This window comes from Hordeum vulgare, chromosome 4H (genome assembly GCF_904849725.1).
Source record: "Hordeum vulgare subsp. vulgare chromosome 4H, MorexV3_pseudomolecules_assembly, whole genome shotgun sequence".
Classification (NCBI taxonomy): Eukaryota; Viridiplantae; Streptophyta; class Magnoliopsida; order Poales; family Poaceae; genus Hordeum; species Hordeum vulgare.
The window spans coordinates 601,465,398-601,485,003 of NC_058521.1; the positions used below are offsets into that span (position 1 = coordinate 601,465,398).

Genomic DNA, 19,606 nt, shown 5'->3' on the forward strand with positions numbered 1-19,606 from the left:
CGTACACTGTACCAGCTGAACGTTGTGTGCTGGTACAACTACTCATGTACAACACTGTAGCAGCAGTAACTTGTAACTAATTAGTGCTGTGCAACCAACTTATACTCGTACTAACCGCCAACCCACTGGATTCGATTCGTTTCGATGGCGACGGCGCACCAAAGCGATACAAGAGATATCTCAAAGATAAGAAATACAGAAAAAAGCGACACAAGAGACTACACACACACACGCAAAAAGAAACCTATATGTATACATATAGTACGTCGAGGTGTAGAAATTGTGGTGGAGGTGGACATGGAGTTTTAGCTCCCCAACTCAAATGCTCCTTTGTGAACAGTAAAATCAAAAAAATAAAATAAAATTGTTTAAAAAATTCTGAATTTTTTTGTGGTAAACTTTAACAAATATTTTGTATGCTCACAAAATTTTAGCTCGAAATAACATTTCTGAAAGTCATGGCAAAAAAAAAAATCGCTGCTTCAAAAATGCTAGTTTTGGATACATTTTGGACTATTGATTTTGTTTTTCTTCTCTGCGACTTCTACAAATGTTATTTCGTGATGAATTTTGTTACGCATGTAAAGCATTTCTCAAAGTTAATCACATAAAAATTAGAATTTTTTGAATCATATTACTATTTGTTTTGATTTTACTCTTCATGAGGAAGCATTTGAGCTCGGGAGTAGAATAGGACTTTCGGGTGGAAGTGTTCTACCCTCTCGTGAGAGGGCCGCCGGTATATATTGATAGGAAGGGGCTTATCTATTGAGCGTATGCATAACTTGGAGTACAAGTAGGAAGGTAGAGATAACATGATTTAAACTACCTAACATATTTTCTACATGCGCTAGGATTGGCCTAACAACCTAACAATAATATCTTCAACACGCCCCCTTAACCACGACTTGGCCAAGTTGAGATTACGGTTGAATTTCTCGAAGCTCCATGTGGGTAGCGCCTTGGTGAAGCCATCTGCAATCTGATCACCTGAATGCACAAAACGAACATCCAATTGCTTGTTGGCAACTCACTCTCTGAAAATGAAAATCTATCTCAATATGTTTGGTTCTGGCATGAAAAACTGGATTAGAAAAAAGATAGATAGAACCAAGGTTATCACACCACAAGCAAGGGGGTTGTACTTGTAGAACTCTGAGTTCTTTCAACATGGACTGAAGCCATATAATTTCTGCAGTAGCATTGGCTAGTGCTTTGTACTCAGCCTCTGTACTAGACCTGGAAATTGTTGCTTGCTTCTTGGCACACTAGGAAACAAGGTTAGGACCAAAGAATATGGCAAAACCACCTGTGGACCTCCTGTCATCAACACTGCCTGCCTAGTCAGCATCAGTGAATGCACTCATAAGATTGGATTGTGACGTGCTGAATGTTAGTCCAACACCAACTATATGTTTCACATCTCTCAGGTTACGCTTAGCAGCAGTCCAATGTAAGGTGGCAAGAGCATGCAAAAACTGTCATACTTTGTTCACAGCAAAGGATATATCCGGTCTAGTAAGAGTCAAATATTGGAGAGCACCAATCATGCTTCTATACTGAGTACCATCCTCTTCACTAAGAGGCTCACCTTCATATAAAGACATCTTCTCTGAGCTAGACAAAGGAGTTGGTGAAGGCTTGCAACCCTGCATACCAACTCTCTTCAACAAATCAGCTGCATATTTTTCTTGAGATACAACTATACCATCTCTGTGTTTCTTGACTTCAATACCTAGAAAGAAACTTAGGTCTCCAAGGTCTTTTAAGGCAAACTCAGAGCCCAGATCCTTCAAGAGTGTTGTCAGTGCTTCATGTGATGAACTTGTGACAATAATATCATCAACATATATGAGCATGTACATTGTTATATTGGACTTGTGAAAGATAAACAATCAAGTATTAGATCTGGAAGGAACAAAACCAATGCTTTGCAACTTCATGCTCAACCGAGAGTACTAGGCACTAGGGGCCTGTTTCAGACCATAGAGACTTATCAAGTTTTCACACATGGAATGCTGCATTCTTCCTCTCAAACCCAGGTGGTTGTTTCATATATACCTCCTCTTTCAGAACACCATGTAAAAACGCATTTTGTACGTCCAATTGCCTTAAGCTCCATTTCCTAGACACAACAATAGACAAGACCAATCTGATGGTAGTAGCTTTAACAACTGGCTAAAAGTGTCCTCATAATCAATGCCATATCTTTGTGTGAAACATTTAGCTACCAGTCTAACTTTATACCTATCAATGTTTCCATTTGATTTTCGCTTAATTTTGTATACCCACTTACAATCAATTAAATTTTTACCTTGACCTCGTGGAACCAAGTGCTATGTCTCATTCCTTTTTAAGGCCATGTATTCTTCTTCCATGGCTCCCTTCCAGTTCGGATATGCCAAAGCTTCTTCAACAGACCGGGGCTCTCCTGTAGTACAGGTTAGTCCAAACTTCAAAATATTTGTGTAGTTTACTAGTTTAATTTTCCCTATCTGAAGCCGTGTACCGACACGTGTAGAGGTGGACGCAGGCCTTGTCGCAGAAGATCCCACGCCCGTCTACGCCGGTGATCCCGAGGAAGATCTCGCGCTAGAAGTGGCGGACGAAACCACCTGCGCGTCACTGGATCCCGAGGTGGGATCGACACCGAAAGCATATCGCGTAGCATCACCATCACCACCCGCCATGGGCCCCGTGCGAGGGCCCACCACACCAGCATCACCATGCGAGGAGGGACCCCCATCTCAGATGCGGGTAGACGAGCGCTGCGGATGCCGTGCGTGCGTGGCTGATGAAGAGTGGGCCTCCTCAGCCCCACGCGATTCAGAGGGAGCGTCGCGCCCCGAGGCAGAACCAGGTGCAGGCGGCGCAGAACCAGTGCCGGTGGCGGCGAATCTGCATGGGATCCCATGCCTCGCGATCCCGAGGCTGCAGACTGGGGCGAATCAGCCTCGTGTCTCGTGTTGTTGTCCTATTTTGTGGCATGAAATAACGGCGGATTCACTCCGTTTTTGAGCATTGTCTGAGCCGATTTCTTCAGCAAAAATTCTTCCTGCACGATCTGCATCATTGTGAGACTGAGAAGCAGGGTCAGGAGAATTAGTCATATGATCAGTAGTATTGTTTTCCTTTGTAGCCGTTTCGATAAGATGACTAGGAAGAAGGAGAATTTCTTTGCGTAGGAGTGTGCCGGCGTTGGGATGGAGATTTTTAAAGGGGAAGACTGTCTCATCAAAGACAACATCTCTGGAGATGTAGACTCTACCTGTCGAAACATCTAGGCATTTAACGCCTTTATGCTGAGGACTATATCGAATGAACACACACTGTTTAGACCTAAAAGAAAGTTTTCTGGAATTGTAAGGTCGTAGGTTGGGCCAACAGGCACAGCCAAAAACTCTGAGATATGCATAATTCCGTTTGATATGCAAGAGTTTTTCAATGGGTGTCTCAAAGTTAATAACTCGACTAGGCAGGATATTGATAAGATGAGTAGAAGTAAGAAAAGCTTCATCCGAGAATTTTAATGGCATGGATGCATTTGCAAGAAGTGAAAGGCCAACTTCAACTATGTGTGTGTGTTTGCGTTCAACGGAGCCATTTTGTTGATGAGCATGAGGGCAGGAAACATGGTAAGAAATACCCAATTTTGAAAAAATGGGTTGAGTTTTTCATACTCACCATCGCAGTCTGATTGGACTGAGTAATTTTGCTATTAAACTTTCGTTCAACAAGTTCTTGAAAATTTTGGAAGATTGAAAGACATCAGATTTATGTTTAATAACGTACATCCAAGTGTACTTGCTATAATCATCAATGAAACTCACATAGTATGTGTGTCTACCAACAGAGAGAGGTGCTTTCCCCCATACATTAGAAAAAATGAGTTCTAATGGTTTGGAAGAAACACTAGTTGACACAGAGTAAGGTAATTGATGAGTTTTGCCTTTCTGACATGAATCACAAACTGTTTTACTACTAGGCTCACCAACAATTGGGAGCTTATTTTTCCTAAGCACACGTTGAACAATAGCAAAATAAGAAAGCCCTAAGCGATCGTGCCACCTTGCTGAGGATAATTTGGTGACATCAAGGTCTTGTTTATTGAAACTTCTAAACCGAGAGATCAATGGATAGAGGCCACCGACGCATCTACCTATGTAGAGAATTCTCCTCGTTGCTTGGTCCTTAATCAAAAAGAAAAAGGGGTGAAACTCAAGAAACACATGACTGTCCAAAGCAATGCGATGAACAGATAGGAGATTTGTTCTAGCATGAGGTGAATGAAGTTTTTTTATATCAATAGGACGGCTGGAAGTTTGTAATACTGACTGACCAATATGATCTATTCTCATACCTGACCCATTGGTGCCATGTATCTGATCTTGACCGCGATATTTATCGCAGACAGTCGCCTTCTCTAGCTCTCCGATGAGGGAGGTCGCCCCGCTGTCGACGTACCGGTTTGTATCCATCCCATACTGGGGGGCAGCAGCCACCTTCTCCTCCATAGCATCATCGTCAAACCTGTACCAGCAGTCCTTGGCGTTATGGCCAAGCTTCCCACAGATCTGGCACTGGATGGGATCATTGCTTCTGGAGTTGTTGTCGTTCGGCGGGCCACCAGGGCCTCTTGGACCGCCTGGACCGCCGCCTGGTCGGGCACCCTTGTTGTTGTTGTAGAAGGGGCGCCCACCGCCGCTTTTGCTACCACTGCCGCCGCCTTGTTTCTTCCTGTAGCCGCCACCAGATTGCTGCTGGTCTTGAGGCTTGCCACGAGATGGGGGCGGCCCTCCTCGGCGAGCAGCAGTGTTAGCAGAGGATTTTAATCCTCCGCCGCTTGCACCACCCATGAATAGCTCCACGCGCTGATCGAAGTTGTAGACCTGCGCGTAGAGGAAGTCGACGGTGACCGGTTTCGTGCGGGCATCTAGGGTCGAGACTACAGAGTTGTAGTCAAGGTCCAGTCCCGCGATGATGAAGGAGAGAAGTTCGTCTTTATCGAGTGGCTTTCCTGCAACAGCAAGTTCATCTGGTAGCACCCTCATCCGTCCGATGTACGCTGGGGCAGATTGGGTTCCTTTCTGAGCATTGGCTAGGGAGATGCAGATGTTATTGATGCGTGAACTGGATTGTTAAGCGAACATATTACCGAGGGAGGTCCAGAGCGCACGCGTTGTGCGGATGAAGACCACCGAGACAAGCAGATCTCTTGACAGGTTGTTCAGCATGTGCCCAAGGACCTGCTTGGTCCTGTCTCACCCATACCTCATAGGCTGGGTTTGGGATCGACTGATCCTTCCCATCCTTGTCCTTGACGACGATGAGTTTCTTCGGCGCACTAATGAAACCGTCAAGGTAGCCATGCAGGTCGGCGCCAAGGAAGTGGGGGAGGATCTGTGCCTTCCAGAGGAGATAATTCTCCGTGGTGAGCTTCTCCGCGACTTGGGGTGCAAGACCGCCGGAGATAGCTTGGGTTGATTATGAGGACGCCATCGGAGCTCTCATGGAGATTGGTTTTTCTCTCTAGGACGTAGGGAAGAGGTAGCTCTGATTACCATGTAAAAATTATGATGGAAGCGTTCTACCCTCTCGTGAGAGGGCCGCTGGTATATATTGATAGGAAGGGGCTTATCCCTTGAGCACATACATAACTTGGAGTACAAGAAGAAAGGTAGAGATAACAAGATTTAAACTACCTACCATATTTACTACATGCGCTACGATCGGCCTAACAGCCTAACAATAATATCTTTAACACGAGAAATAGAAATACATCAGCGCATACACATAAAGAAAAACAGAAGAAAAAAAGAAAAAGAAAGAGGAGAGAGAGAGAGTTATGCATCTGCCTCTATCTGTATCAAAAAGATGAAGAAAAATAGACATGGTCGTATGCGTGCATCATGGGGATTGTGGTATCTTTATCCGATGTTATATTACCCTCGTTCCTAATAACTTGACGTACTCAGAAAAATCTAAAACAATTAACTCAAGACGAAGGAAATATATATACCAACAACTAAGATTTTTAGTGAGAAAGAGAAAAAAACGACGAGAATGGTATCATTTATTTTTGGATTTATTTTAGGATTTTTGATGATGTGCATTCAGTGAAAAAAGACATTTCGATGGAGACGGCTACGGCAACTTTGCTCATAAGAGACGTTACGGTTAGCGACAAGGCGCTTATGATGATTTCGTAAATCTTAAAATGATATGCCGGTTCAGTCTTTAAAGATGCTCATAGAGATATGATGCCCATATGCGTTTGTAGGGTTGAGTGTATGCATGTTTATGTGAAGGATTGCATCTGTACTGTCTTTAAAAAAAAAAGCAACACAGCGGTGTAAATTTGAAAGAAACCCAAAGTAGAAACAGGGTAACAATAGTGGCGTGAGCTGGCCGCTTCGGAAGGATCGCTTAGGGTGGCCGCTAATGAAGCCATTTTATTACCGTACTACCGCCAGTTGATTACCCGGCCCGTCCCCCAAGGAAAGGAAAGGAAAGGAAAGGAAATGGAAACGGACATCACCACTAACTACCTATCAATGGTGGTCATCATTTGGCCGGGCGGCGGTCGTCTCCTCTGTCCTCTCCCCTCCCCCCCTCTCTCTTATATATCTATCTAATCGTCTAGATAACCTCGTCTGAATTAGAATTAGAATTAGGATTAGCGTAGGCCGGGAGGAGGTGATCCCTTGAGCTTGAGTATGGTGCAGCCAACCCAAACCACAACCCAAGACCACCACCACTCATAAACTAATTCCCCACCCTCAGCAGGAAAGAAAGAAAGAAAGAAAGAGAGTGAGTGATGAGTGAGCGAGGAGGGTGATGTATAGCAGCAGTATTGGAAAGAAGTGAGGTGAGCGGCCAGGCCACACTCCACACTCCCTCCAATGTCCCCAAGCGGAAAGGGAAAGAGACCCACCCCGCCCCGTCTCTGCCTCCCTTCTCCGCCGTCCTCCGCCACCGCCCGATCTGCTGCCGCCATTCGCCCAGGTAGGTAATCCACGCCGTCTCCTCCTACATCCTCCCTGCTCCTCCTCCTCCTTCTTCTTCCTGCTCTTTGGTGCGCGCCTGGCCGCAGCGGCAGCGGATTCAACCTGCTAGCGGGGCTCTGCTAGGGATTCGGGTGTGGGATTTGAGACGCGCCCGGACTGACGGGCTCCGTGCCAATGCCGCCGCACCACCTTGTTTCTCCGCCTGCTACAGGTAGGGGGAGGGGAGGGGAGGGAAGGGGATTCACTCGCGGCGCCTCCAAATCCGCCACTTCTCTTGTTTCTTGCGCACATCCTCTCCACCCAACTAGCTTCTTCCCTGAGATCTGCAGGCCGCCGGCCCCCATCTTGGACGAGCACCATTTTCTCCGTTTGGGATTTCGAGATCCTAGGCGGCAGGCTTTGCTTTTTTTTTTTCCTTTTCCTTGTTCTTTCTTCTCTTTCCCTTTTGCCCCTCAAATCACCACCCGATGTGATGCTCTTGCTACCACCCCACTGCAATTCCTTTTTTCTTTTCTTTGCATATATTGTTTGTCTTTCATGCTTGCTTGTTGGTTCCTTCCTGTTGTTGGGATTGGGGAGTCTTTTCTCTCTACATCCTTCAAGTCAACAATGCAACCTCTATCAACATCACATTTGCTAATCATAGTATTAACCAGTCTAATCTTACGTCTCTGTCTCTGTGTTCAGGTTCCATCAATGGGGCAAGACTCCGGCCTAAAACGCCAGTCCAATTCCCATTCCCATTCCAGACTGAGGCCAGTCCCTGAACTCCCACAAACCCCTACTCGCCGCACCAATGCCGACAACGACATCAGGAGATACATCCAGCTCAAATGCTCCGACGCCGGCGACCACTCCCGCTCCGGAGAGCTCCGCCTGGCCGCGGGCGGCCACATCCCCAATTTCCACTGCAAGAGCCTGCCGACGCGAAGCCGGCTCACCAATGCGGAGGATATCCCCGTCACCAAGCGCGGCTCCATGTACCAGAGCTCCAGCGAGATCACCAGGATAAGGAGGCTCCAGGAGGAGGGCAGGAGGAAGATAGACTCCGCGCCTAGTGCAGATGAGTTTCTTTCATTTGATATCGTCGACGAGGCCTCCCGGCCGAGCACGAGCGGGAGCAGGAGCGGGGCTCATTACCTCTTCTCCCACCAGAGCCGGCGGTCGGAGGCCGCCAAGTCCTCCGTGGAGACCCGGAGGGTGAACCGGCCGTCCACCAAGGACTTTCTGGATTTGTCGTTCCGCGAGCTCCCTGATGAGAGTTTCAAGCTTGACCGGCCGCGGATGGACTGCACCCTGCTGAAGAATGATGACGCCGGTGGTGGTTTCTTGGAGATATCCATTGAGGAAGAGGAGGACACAGCAAGAGCCCCCTGCAGAAATGCAGCTCCCCATTTGCTGGATGCAGAGTCTGGTAGAGGTGCAGAAGCAGATCGTCAGCTCAACTCCGGCGTATGTGCTGGTGAAAGTAAACACCATGGTGAGAGGCAGAGGGTTCCAGCAAGTAATATTCCTGATAAGTCTGTGCCAGCAAAGAGGGAGAGCGCCTCTGATGGCACCAGTCCATCAGAATGTGTCAATCGCGCCACAGAGAGCATCACTAAAGCAGCTCGATCAAGTCCTTTCAAGAAGATGCTGAGCCCGATCATGAAGTCCAAGTCTGTTAGAAGCAGCCCATCTCTTGCTGAAAAGGAAGACCCCAACTCTGCAGCTGTGTCAGCAAGCAGCAGAAACTGTGTATCCCGCAAATCGTTGCTCAGTGATCTCTCGAGGACTGAGCGGAGCCAAGCATCATCCAATTGCCAGCCAAATGGAGAAAGTCGGCATATGACGGAGGCTTCTTTGTCACCTGCTCATCTTCGAGCAGTTCTTAAATGTGATTCCAGAAATGGCATTCCGTTTTATGATTTTTGTGTCGAGGGCCCGGAAGAGTCCATTTCTGCTAGGTCTTGGGAGAGTGGGAGTGAACTGAGCCGGATTTACACTTTCCATAGCGGCGTTAAACGAGGAAGCACTGCTGGGAGGTCTTCCAAAGATGAGCGCAGATGTTTGCCTCCAACTGTAGGCCAAATGCAGGTTTCCTCCTATCTATGCTCTGAAGTTGGAAAAGATGGCATTCTGAATAATTCTGTCAACACCGAGTTTGTTCTGTACGATATCGCTCACGCAAGGCGAAGTTTTGCTGCCGAGGAGAAGACCGAGTGTACAGAGCCCAGCCAGCCGAAATCCTGTGGTGCCGTTGATAAACCAGTCTCTGGTGAATATCCACAGAAGATTAATCTGATTGACCACCAGCATGATGCAAGGAATAATCCAGAGGTATCGACATCTCGGCCATGGTCTGAAGAGGATCTTTATCCTCATTTGGAGATTGCAGCAACAGTCATTCAGATCCCATTTAATAAGGACAAGAAGTGTTCGTCCGCTGGTACTATCAAAGTGGTCACACCGAGTGGGCTGCATGGATTATCAAGCGATAATGAATCCAGCCCATCATCTTTGCTAGATAGATGGAGGTATGGTGGGGGTTGTGATTGTGGCGGATGGGACATGGCATGCCCACTTGTCGTCCTCGAGAATGCTTATGATGATAACTGGGTCGATTCTGTAACGGAAGAAAGCAAGCATCCTATGGAGCTCCTTGTTCAGGTGCACCACCATGCAATGCAACCCCTATATATTTTTTATGCACACTTGTTCATTTACCTAGTACTGATTTGCAGCTCTAGTTTCTGAGGATAATAGGTCAGGTAGGACAATAGTTTATAACCTGCAAGATGACACAAAACTGATCAAACATCCTGTATAAGTAATTAATTAGCTTTGTTCCTCAAAACAATATCTTCAGATCAACTTGTTTTTTAAAGTACTTGTCTTTAGCTGCAAAATAATTCCTTCAGACTAGTACCTTGTAAGCTCAGTCATTGGTCCTTTAACATAAAATGCAGTAATTTATGAGCTTTATCTTAAAGGTCAAATGCAGCTAGCTGATGTTTGAGACCTTTAAACTTAGTGTTGTTTTTAGTCTAATCTTATGCAGTAGATATATTACCAAAGTTAGCTTAGCTGTATACATTGATACAATGATACATTCATCTTACCGCAAACAAGAGTAGTCGGTCATGTGTGTTCATTTATTGTTGAAATAGGGTAGCAAAGAAGAGCTCCCTGCTGTTTCCATGAAAGCCAATGGGAAAGGGCAGCTATTGGTGGATTTCCATGCGCGGCTATCAGCGTTACAGGCATTCTCAGTCTGCATCTCTCTGCTGCACTGCTCGGAGGCTTCGACGGCCGTCGTCATCGAGAAGGGCAAGCACAAGCTCTACTCCAGCTCCCTCAAGATGCTCCTTGAGGGGGAGGTGATGCACCTGATTGAGGCGGTCACGGCAGAGGAGAAGAAGAAACTGAAGACGACGAAGCGAGAGAAGGCGCCTCCGTCCATCACGCTCGACCCGCGGCGCCCGCCCTTCTCTCCCCTGGGGAGGGTATAGGCTGAGCGATTATCATTGTGTAAAATTCTCAGTCGTGATTCGGCTTGGTGTTCATATTTTTTTTGTGATAGAAAAGGTGGGTAAATTTACCTTGTTCATAGCTAGAGATGGAGGAGGAGGTTGCGTGTACCAGTAGTTGCTAGTCTTTAGGTTTTAGGGAAGCAGCAGCAAGGCCATGAGTTTATTTGCTGAATGAAATGCAGAGCAGAGGAGGTTGGTTGTGCAAGAGCTGCAGCTCCATGTCCCAACAGAAAGAAGAATATAAATAAATTTAGCTGGCCATTGCTTTGCTTCTGTGTTCTTTGAAGCTCGGTGTTCTTTCAAGTGGTAGCGGTACCCAAATTTGCAATTTGTGTTCATTCTGATTCTGCATTGCTGTTCTGGATGCTGCACCGGCCAAAATTCGAAAAGTTTTGAACAGAGGGCGCATTGGAGGGAGCATGTCCTCTGGTTTAACAAATGCTGTGATGGAGCAGGCCACGAGGTAGGAGTTAAAATGTTGCCTGGATCTATCTGTCCATCTATCCTGGATGTTTATTTTTGTTTGCTGCATGCATTGCAGAATCCTATGAGTTGACTGACTGGAAGTGCAAAAAAAAAAAAAATGTTCAAAAACTTGGGGCAGTAAAAGATGGTTCCTCTGCACATACATCCAGAGATGCTACCTTGCTTATTTACCTGCACTCCCATGACTTAAACTTATCATGTTTCCTAGTAGTACTTACTGTTTGGTGCTCTCCTATCAGTTCTAGGAATGCTATTAGTAGAAAAAAATTGTGATTAGGATTAGGGAGATGCTACTGGAGTATGGTATATCTATCTATGATAGGTGTCCCTGCCATGTGCTGCTGGTTCCTTGATGGCCAACAGTAGAGTAGCAGATGGAGGGAAAAGAAGAAGAAAGAGTCGGTGGAGGGACCATCTTGGATCTTGACCCGGGCTTGGACTTGGACCAGAGGAGGAAGAGATGAGACCCCATTGATCTTCTGCAACATGCCTGCTTTGCTTTGCTGCCATCTGCTGATCTGCAGCAGACACTTCATTTTCCTTTTGCCTTTCCCTTCATGCAGGGGCAGCAGTGCACTTTTCACTCCACATGCCACTGCTATGCTAAAGACTATGTATATATATAGTTGGTGATATTATGATGGGTGTTAGTGAGCTAATCACAGGGCTGATTAATTAGGTTCATGTGACCTTAAAAGCTTGCTGGAACCCTTACCAAACCAGCCACATGCTTGCTTGACAAAAAGGGAGGATAAAGTGAGCATTCTTCTCTGATGCTCTATCTGAATATTTTGGTGAATGAAAGCACATAGCTGATTGAAGCTTAACAGAAGACCAGTTTTGCCTGAGACAGGTTCTGTAGGCTAAATTTTGGCCATTGCATGGTAGTCAGTCAAAATGAAAATACGAGTGATATGGCCTCAATGCTCTTCTTCAAGGATTAACAATGCCATATATTTAGGCTAAGAATTAATTAAGAGCTAAGAGTACACCAATTCTACCCTGTAGCTCCATTACACCAATGAAATAATGCCTTGGCTGCTCAGTTCGTCCATTGAAGCCACTAAGCAAAATTCTGAAAGAAAATAGTGGAGTTGCATGGTCTGCACTGGAGAAGATTATCCTGTTGATGAGCGTTGCAATTCATGTCAGCGCACAACTTTGGCTGCCGTGCTTTGACCCTGCATGCAAATGCGGCAATTGGAAGCCGGTTTTGGGTCAGTTTCTCAGAATGGAAATATGAAGTCTTGGTATGTATACAGACAGAATGGTGTCAAATAGCAAATGAAACCATATAGTACAAAAAACCCAGCAAAGTAGTTGCTCGACAGAAACTGGAATTACATGATTTTTGTTGCCAATCACAGCTTTGCCAAGGAGTTTGTGAAGGGATGCTAGTTTCCTTTTATATACTCTTCTTTTGTTCTCTGTCTTGGCATTAGCAATTCCTTCTTAACCCAACCCAAAGGCCCACGAAAGTCAAAAGAGACACCTAATATATCTCAATACTACCTCCATTTTTGTATACAAGGCCACAAACTCATATTACAGGTACCAATCCGATGCATCCCAAGTAGATGCAACACAGGTGCTCCAACAACATGCCCCACTGATTTGATAAGAAAATCAAGGCCCACTGTCGTGAAATGAAGTTGAGCTCAAAACAGACAAGTTGGTAACCAGATGTTTCTCTATCTCCTGCTCAAAGTTGAGCTCTGCATCAGGATAACTATCTGAACCCTGCATTCCAAGAAGAAAGGGTGGTATATCATGCATGCATACATTTAATTTAAATTGGAAAACCCAGTCAATTGAGTAGGACACTAGACTAGCCCATAGTTTCAGGGACAGAGCATGAAGGGTAGACAACTGCAAGCATGCGTCTTCCCCGGTGTCGGTGAGCACCGCCTGTCCATGGGTCTCTGCAGCATGTAGGCTCACCTTCCAGTTGCAGAGGCCCCAAGGACCAAGCAGCCCAGCAGTCAGACTAGAATAGGAGCACTCCCAGGAGAGGAGACCTTCTCAACAAGTTGTGCCACGACGGACACGCTGAGCTCGTCGGCTTGGAGCGAGGCGAGCACCGGTAGGAGCGGGCCGGGCGTGACATCCCGGAAGATGATGTCGGGGAGGTGGGTCCAGATGCCGCGCCACCGGCGGGAGAGGACCTGGAGAAGCAGATCCTCCGGGAGAGCGCTGATGAGGTCAGCTCCTCCGCCGCCGCCTGAACCTAGCTCAGGACGGCGGCGGCGTGCTCCACCCTAGCTCATAGTACATGGAAATCCCCAATGCGACGCCGTTGCAGAGATGGGAAACGAAATGGGAGACCGATTTTCTGACCCTTCCTTTCCTACTGCTGGTTCACCCGGCGAGACGAACCCGATGGTTAGAAACACCCTGGTATTCCTAATTCATCACGAATTTAAATTCTAGTGCTCGTATTATTTTTAAACTTATTTAATGATTTTTTTGGCCATGCACATTCAATGTAATGAGGCGTTCTCTTTGATGACAAGATGACTTCGTAAATCTTAATATGCCGATCCAGTCTTTTAAAAATGTTTATAAAGGTAAGATGTATATTTGTGCATTCATAGGAGTGGACGTATGTGGGATGCTATTCGAAAAGTATGATTCACTCGGTGAAAATCCATTGTGCTCATGAGCACAGATGCACCTGCTGCAAACAGTAAATTCAAGAAAAATAGTTTTTTTAAAAAAATGATTCATTTAGGCAAATATTGTTGAATGTTTCAATTGCATGCGGTTTTCTTTTCTTTCTTTTCTTTTGGTTTTCTTTTGGTTTTCTTTCCTAGCGCATGTAGTCCTCCTCTCCCTTCCCATCTCCCTCTTTTTTTTTCTTTTCTTTTGGTTTTCTTTCCTAGCGCCATAGCCCACTTGGGCTAGCCTCACCAGCCCACTAAGGGATGGTGCGCCACCCCAGGACTATTGGGCTCACTACCGGGTGGGTGGGCCCCTCCCGATGAAAATCCGGAACCCATTCGTCACTCCTGGTACACTGCCGGTAATGCCCGAAATCTTTCCGGTGACCAAAGTGCATCCATGTACTCCGATGGAATCTATCTGGTCCGAGAGTTGAACATCCATCAAACATCTGACCAAGTGCATCCAGACATTCCAACGTCCTCCCATTAGAGCTCGTCTGAATTGGATATTGAGTGGTGTTGACTGAAGTACTGTAGCAACATAACCTTCCTTACGTTGTGTAATATTATAAAGGGGAGGATATTGTAAGGCTAGCGGCGTATTTCCTAGCCATGTGTCCTTTCAGAATTTGATCGGGTTTCCATTGCCAACTAAAAACTTTATCCTGTGGAAGAAAGTTACCTTGACCTTCATATATTAGTATCATGCTTATGATACTAGTGCATGATACTATTTCCGTAATTCATAGTATTATCACAAGTTAGTATCTAAAATGTTTTATTAATTACCATGCATAACACGAAATACTACATCATTTAATATGATATCACATTCTCTTTTTATTTAATGATGCGTCACATCATAAAAAGGAAATCTAGTTAACATGTATAATACAGCTTATGATAGTTCTATTACGACCAGACTAAAGGGTGCCACGAATCCTCATCCGTATATAGAATAGATATAATAGATTAATTGCACGTCGTGCTGCCATAATGAGATGCGTGTGCTGTTAGAATCAACCTGAGAGGATCAATATCTGTTTATTATGAGAAACATTGCACACCCTCTTGCAAGAATGAGAGATGCGTGTGTGCTGTCCAAATCAGGAATGTAGTACGACACCATGAGATCATTTCAATAGTATCAAGGGAGGATACGAACGTTGCACGTTCTCTTGCAAAATTGAAAATAGGATGTGTGCGCCGTCCACGACGGAGAGAACGTAGGTACGCAAGACGAAGAGTATCGTATCACGGATATATATGATTGCGCACGATAAAACAAGGGTTAACTATGTATGTATCACGGATATATATGATTGCGCACGACATAACAAGGGTTAATTATGTAGGTGTTCTATAAGAAACACTGCCCCCCGTGTCGCCCCCGCTCGGGCGACTCGGGTAGGGACGACCCCTAGCCGCTAGGGTTCTTCTTCCTTCCCCCTTCCCTCCACCGTTGTCGGGGAACGCCGCTGGTCAAAAGCCCGGGGGCGACGGCGCTGCTAGGGCCTTCCTCTCTCTCACTTCATGAGTTGATGAGGAGCCCCAACGGCATGGGAGGCGTGGTCGGTATGGCCTTGGGATGCGGCGGGCGTCCTTTTCTGGGCGACGATGGCATGACATCCGGACTTTCCTTAGGCAACGATGGTTATGGGCACGGTGGCTGGTCTTGCCTCGTGCAGTTGCGTTGGCTGCATTCGGTGGCGACGACCGAATTTGCGACGACGGGCTATCTGACTTTGGATCGGCTACAACGACATGGATGTGTGCTATGCCGTTCGGTCAGATTGAATTTGGCATGTGCGCGTGCTCGCTGCGCGGCGGCTCAGATAGGTGGCGGCCCATCCACACGATGCTGGATGGAGCTTCGTCGAGCGGATCCGGGTAAAAACCTCGCTCTCTGCTAATTCCAAGACCGACGATGGCGACGCTCTTTTGTGTCGTTTTCCTCTTAAAGGCATCGCTGTGGAAAAGTTTTAGACCTCTATTTGCTACCTACGAAGGAAACTCTAGATCGGTTGATTGAATGACGACGACACTCTTGTGTCGTTACGCATTTGGGGTCTTTATTCTTGAAGGTGTGCATAGACTTTAAGACCAGTAGACGACTTCTACGGTAAGCGGCGGTTCCTACAACGTATCGATGCGTGGAGTCTCGACCAAGTAATATATGCGCTAACAATCCTACACATGACACCAACTCTTGCTATGACCAGGACAATATTACCTAAAGAGTATCCCTAACAGGAAATGTTTTCAACATTTAATGCCCCGATCAGGCTAAGGCTGTCTATAACGGGGAGTATCATATACTTAGTATCATGCTTATGATACTAGTGTATGATATTATTTTCGTAATACATAGTATCATAAGTTAGTATTTAAAATGTCTTATTAATTGTCATGCATGACACAAAGTACTACAACATTTAATATGATACAGTATCATAATATAATATCACGTTTTTTTATTTAATGGTATGCCATATTATTAAAAAATTCTACTCCCTCCGTTCCTAAATATAAGTCTTTCCAGAGATTCCATTAGTAGACTACATACAGATGTATATAGACATATTTTAGAGTGTAGATTCACTCATTTTGCTTTGTATGTAGACTCTTAGTGAAATTTCTTAAAAGACTTATATTTAAAAACGAAGGGAGTAGTTGACATGCATCATATCGTTTGTAATACTTTCATTACGATCAGACTAAAGAACCGTTCTGTGTGGATATCAGTGTGTCGAGCACCTCGGTGCCACAAATCCTCATCCGTATGTAGAATAGATAATAGATTAATTGCACGTCGTGCTGCCCTAATGAGATGCGTGTGCTGTCAAAATCAACCTGAGAGCAAGTACAATAAGGTACAGTCAGCAGGCTGTAAGGATTAAAATACTATATTTTTACTGAGTTGGATGAGAGAGAAGAGGAGAGAAAAGGGAAACGAGCTCTTCGTGAAGAGCCGGCTCTAGAACGTGCTCCTAGGTGCTTTGTGAGGATGAAAGATGGACCATATATGATAAAAGTAGTGTTTTTTATAGCTAACTATTATACAAGCTAGCTATAAGACGGGTTATAAGACAGGCTATAAGACTGCTTATATTCAGCAGTTGGCTATAATGCTCCGAGAGGATCAATATCTGTTTTTATTAGAAACATTGCACATCCTCTTGCAAGAATGAGATGCGTGTGCTGTCCAAATTAATAAAATAACTATATTCGTGGGATGCGGAGGTTGAGGAAACCCTCCTTAAAAATACAAAAACTGTCCTATAAAAACCTTGCTGCGACTTAGGCTGCCAACAACTCTCTCTTTCTACCTCACTCTCAAAAAGGAAGAAAAGAACTAGAGCTTGCAAAGCAGAACCAGGCGCTAGCTACAATATGAGCAGCGTGGTGATCAGCAAGTCCCCGTCGGTGGTGGTCCGGCCATGGAAGCCGGTCCCGGCGGCCGGCAGCGAGATCCAGCTCTCGGCATATGACAAAATATTCGCTGATACCCTCACAGGCTTGTTTGTGTTCGAGCATGCCATCGACGAGCCTGCCGAGACCATACGAAGAGGGCTCTCGCAAGCACTCGTCCACTACTACCCTATGTGCGGCCGCCTTGCCGTCGGGGCCACCTCCGGCGAGGCCGTCATCAAATGCACCGGGGAGGGGGTGTCATTCGTTGCGGCGTCTGCCAACTGCGCCCTCAAGGACGTCCCGGATCTGTGCGACTCATCGCTGCAGGAAGAGCTCGCCCTCCTCTACCGGTGGCCATCGCTGGGCTTGAGCCACTCGGAGCCATTGATGCTGATGCAGGTGACCGTCTTCGCTTGCGGGGGGTTTATCGTGGGGCTAACATGGAACCACCTCCTCTGCGATGGCAGTGGCGTCGTGCAGTTTATCCAGGCGGTCGGCGAGCTTGCCCGCGGGCTGCCATCACCGTCCGTTGTCCCGGTCAGAACGGCGGACTCGCTCATGGTGGATCTGCCGGCATTTCCCACAAACTTTATGCGGTTTAAGGCTACCCTCCAGCCATCCCCGAGGGCCTACCTCAACGTCACTGTACCATGTAGCCTAATCAACCACATCAGGCACAGGTACTCCTCCTCCATGAGTAATGGGCGTCCATGCTCGGTGTTCGAGGCCGTGGCCGCCGTGCTATGGCGGTGCCGGACCCGTGCAATCATGTCCGATTCGGAGACCTTCGTCGCGCTCTATTTCATGGCTGATGCACGCAAGTACGCATCGGCCAAGGAGGGCTTCTACGGCAACTGCGTCACCATACACCTGGTCACGGCGACGAGCGGCATGGTGGCAAACGGAGACATCGTCGACCTAGTGAAGATGATCCGGCGCGCCAAGCATCGGACGCCGGGCCAGTCGGACATGGACGAGCTACAGCGGCGACTGCAGGGATATAATCTTCTTGGACTGTCAAGCTGGCGAAACTTCGGAGTAGGATTTGATTTTGGCGCAGGGGCCCCGGCAAGGTTGATGAGCTACAAGCAAGAGAGGATTGGCCTGCCCTTCTGCGCCACATGCGTGCGGTGCAAGCTTACGGACGAGCACAACTTCGTCATGGCTAGATGCGTGAGGGAGGAGCACGCCGACGCCTTCCTCCAAGAAATATCCAACGTTCAAATGATTTCCACTTGGTCCTCTCTTCCATCCAGGTTTTGATTGTTGTGTGGATGGGTATGCATCCATGCTTTATTAGTTTGCTGTTGTTGGTCGTTTAATTTTTATGAGTTTCTTCTTTCAACAATGTTAACCCCCTATTTATTTATTTTCAATTTCCATCAACCTGCACCCCTACATTAATTATGAGCTGTTTCTACCTTATTACGTTTTGTAAATTCAGGGTTTTATAATTAGCATTTGTTTGCAAAGATGGTATAAACGTACATGCTCACACCACTAGTGGGGACAGGGCCTTTAGTCCCGGTTCACCAACCAGGACTAAAGGCCTAACCTTTAGCTGTTCCAAGCCGGGACCAAAGGTGCTCCACGTGGCCGCCTCGGAGGGAGTACCTTTAGTCCCGGTTCTACTTATGAACCGGAACTAAAGGATCCGTCTGTTTTTTTTTTGTTTGACCCGAAAAGATAGATTTTTTTTAATTTTTATTTTTGAATATTTTTTATGTTTTATTCCAATTTTTTAATTTTTGAATTATTTGACAATTTAATCTCTAATCACCCATCCTCACTGCTCTAGCGTGGATCACTCATTTCAAATCGTCTAACTTCCCGGCCGATCACCCACCCTTTCACTCCTTCAGCCCGAGCACGCTTAACTTTCTGGTTCTATCGCCCCTAGTTGCCAAGTGTGCACTTGTTGTTTTCCTAACAATAGTAAGCTATCAATCCTAAATAACTTGGGTCTTGATGTCATGTCACATGATTTAATTTTTTGAATTACAAACAATTATTAAAATAAACTTAATAAGTAACAATAATAGTGAATTTCAATGAAAACAACCTAATATTTTTAAATAAAATTATTTTTCTTTTTTTTGGAAAAAACTTCTTTTTGAAATAACTTTTTTCCCATTTGGAATTTTGAGCATGTGAGAAAACTTCACCGGGCAAGCCCGGGTGAAATCGAGTACCAATTTTTTCTAGTTTTTTTTTTGATATATTAAATTTTTTTGGACGTCGTATGCAAAAGTTATGGCCGTTTATTTTTTTCCTTTTTTTGCAAAAACGGTCAAAATTCATATCTCAAAATTTCTATACCGACTAGACACCAAAACCTAACAACATCTCAAAGGATTTTACTTTTTGAAGATTTTATCATTTATGTTTATTTTTTGAATATTTTATCATTTTTATTTATTTTTTACAAAACTCAAAGTATCAAGGTTTCAGACGAAAACCCATCTGCTACAAAGGCATTTTTTAAAATTAATTGAACTGTAGATTTTTTTTTTGTGCATTAAAT

General features: G+C 45.6%; 2 protein-coding genes across 4 annotated transcripts; both read left to right on the plus strand.

Moving 5' to 3' along the window:
- Positions 1-6,679: 6,679 nt before the first annotated feature.
- On the plus strand, positions 6,680-10,805 carry LOC123449960. 3 transcript variants are annotated; one of them, XM_045127344.1, is made up of 3 exons: positions 6,680-7,005; positions 7,695-9,656; positions 10,162-10,805. In XM_045127344.1, the coding sequence occupies exons 2-3, from the start codon at positions 7,704-7,706 to the stop codon at positions 10,357-10,359; spliced, it is 2,151 nt and encodes a 716-aa protein (XP_044983279.1). In that variant the 5' UTR covers positions 6,680-7,005; positions 7,695-7,703; the 3' UTR covers positions 10,360-10,805. The 3 variants fall into 3 exon arrangements, with proteins under 3 accessions (XP_044983279.1, XP_044983278.1, XP_044983277.1); XM_045127343.1 differs by having other exon boundaries at positions 6,696-7,009; positions 10,157-10,805; XM_045127342.1 differs by having other exon boundaries at positions 6,696-7,005; positions 10,157-10,805.
- Positions 10,806-17,061: 6,256 nt separating this feature from the next.
- Positions 17,062-18,345, plus strand: LOC123450897 (acyl transferase 15-like). The gene has a single exon (XM_045127941.1). It carries the CDS (start codon positions 17,062-17,064, stop codon positions 18,343-18,345), a length of 1,284 nt encoding a protein of 427 aa, XP_044983876.1.
- The last annotated feature ends 1,261 nt before the right edge of the window (positions 18,346-19,606 follow it).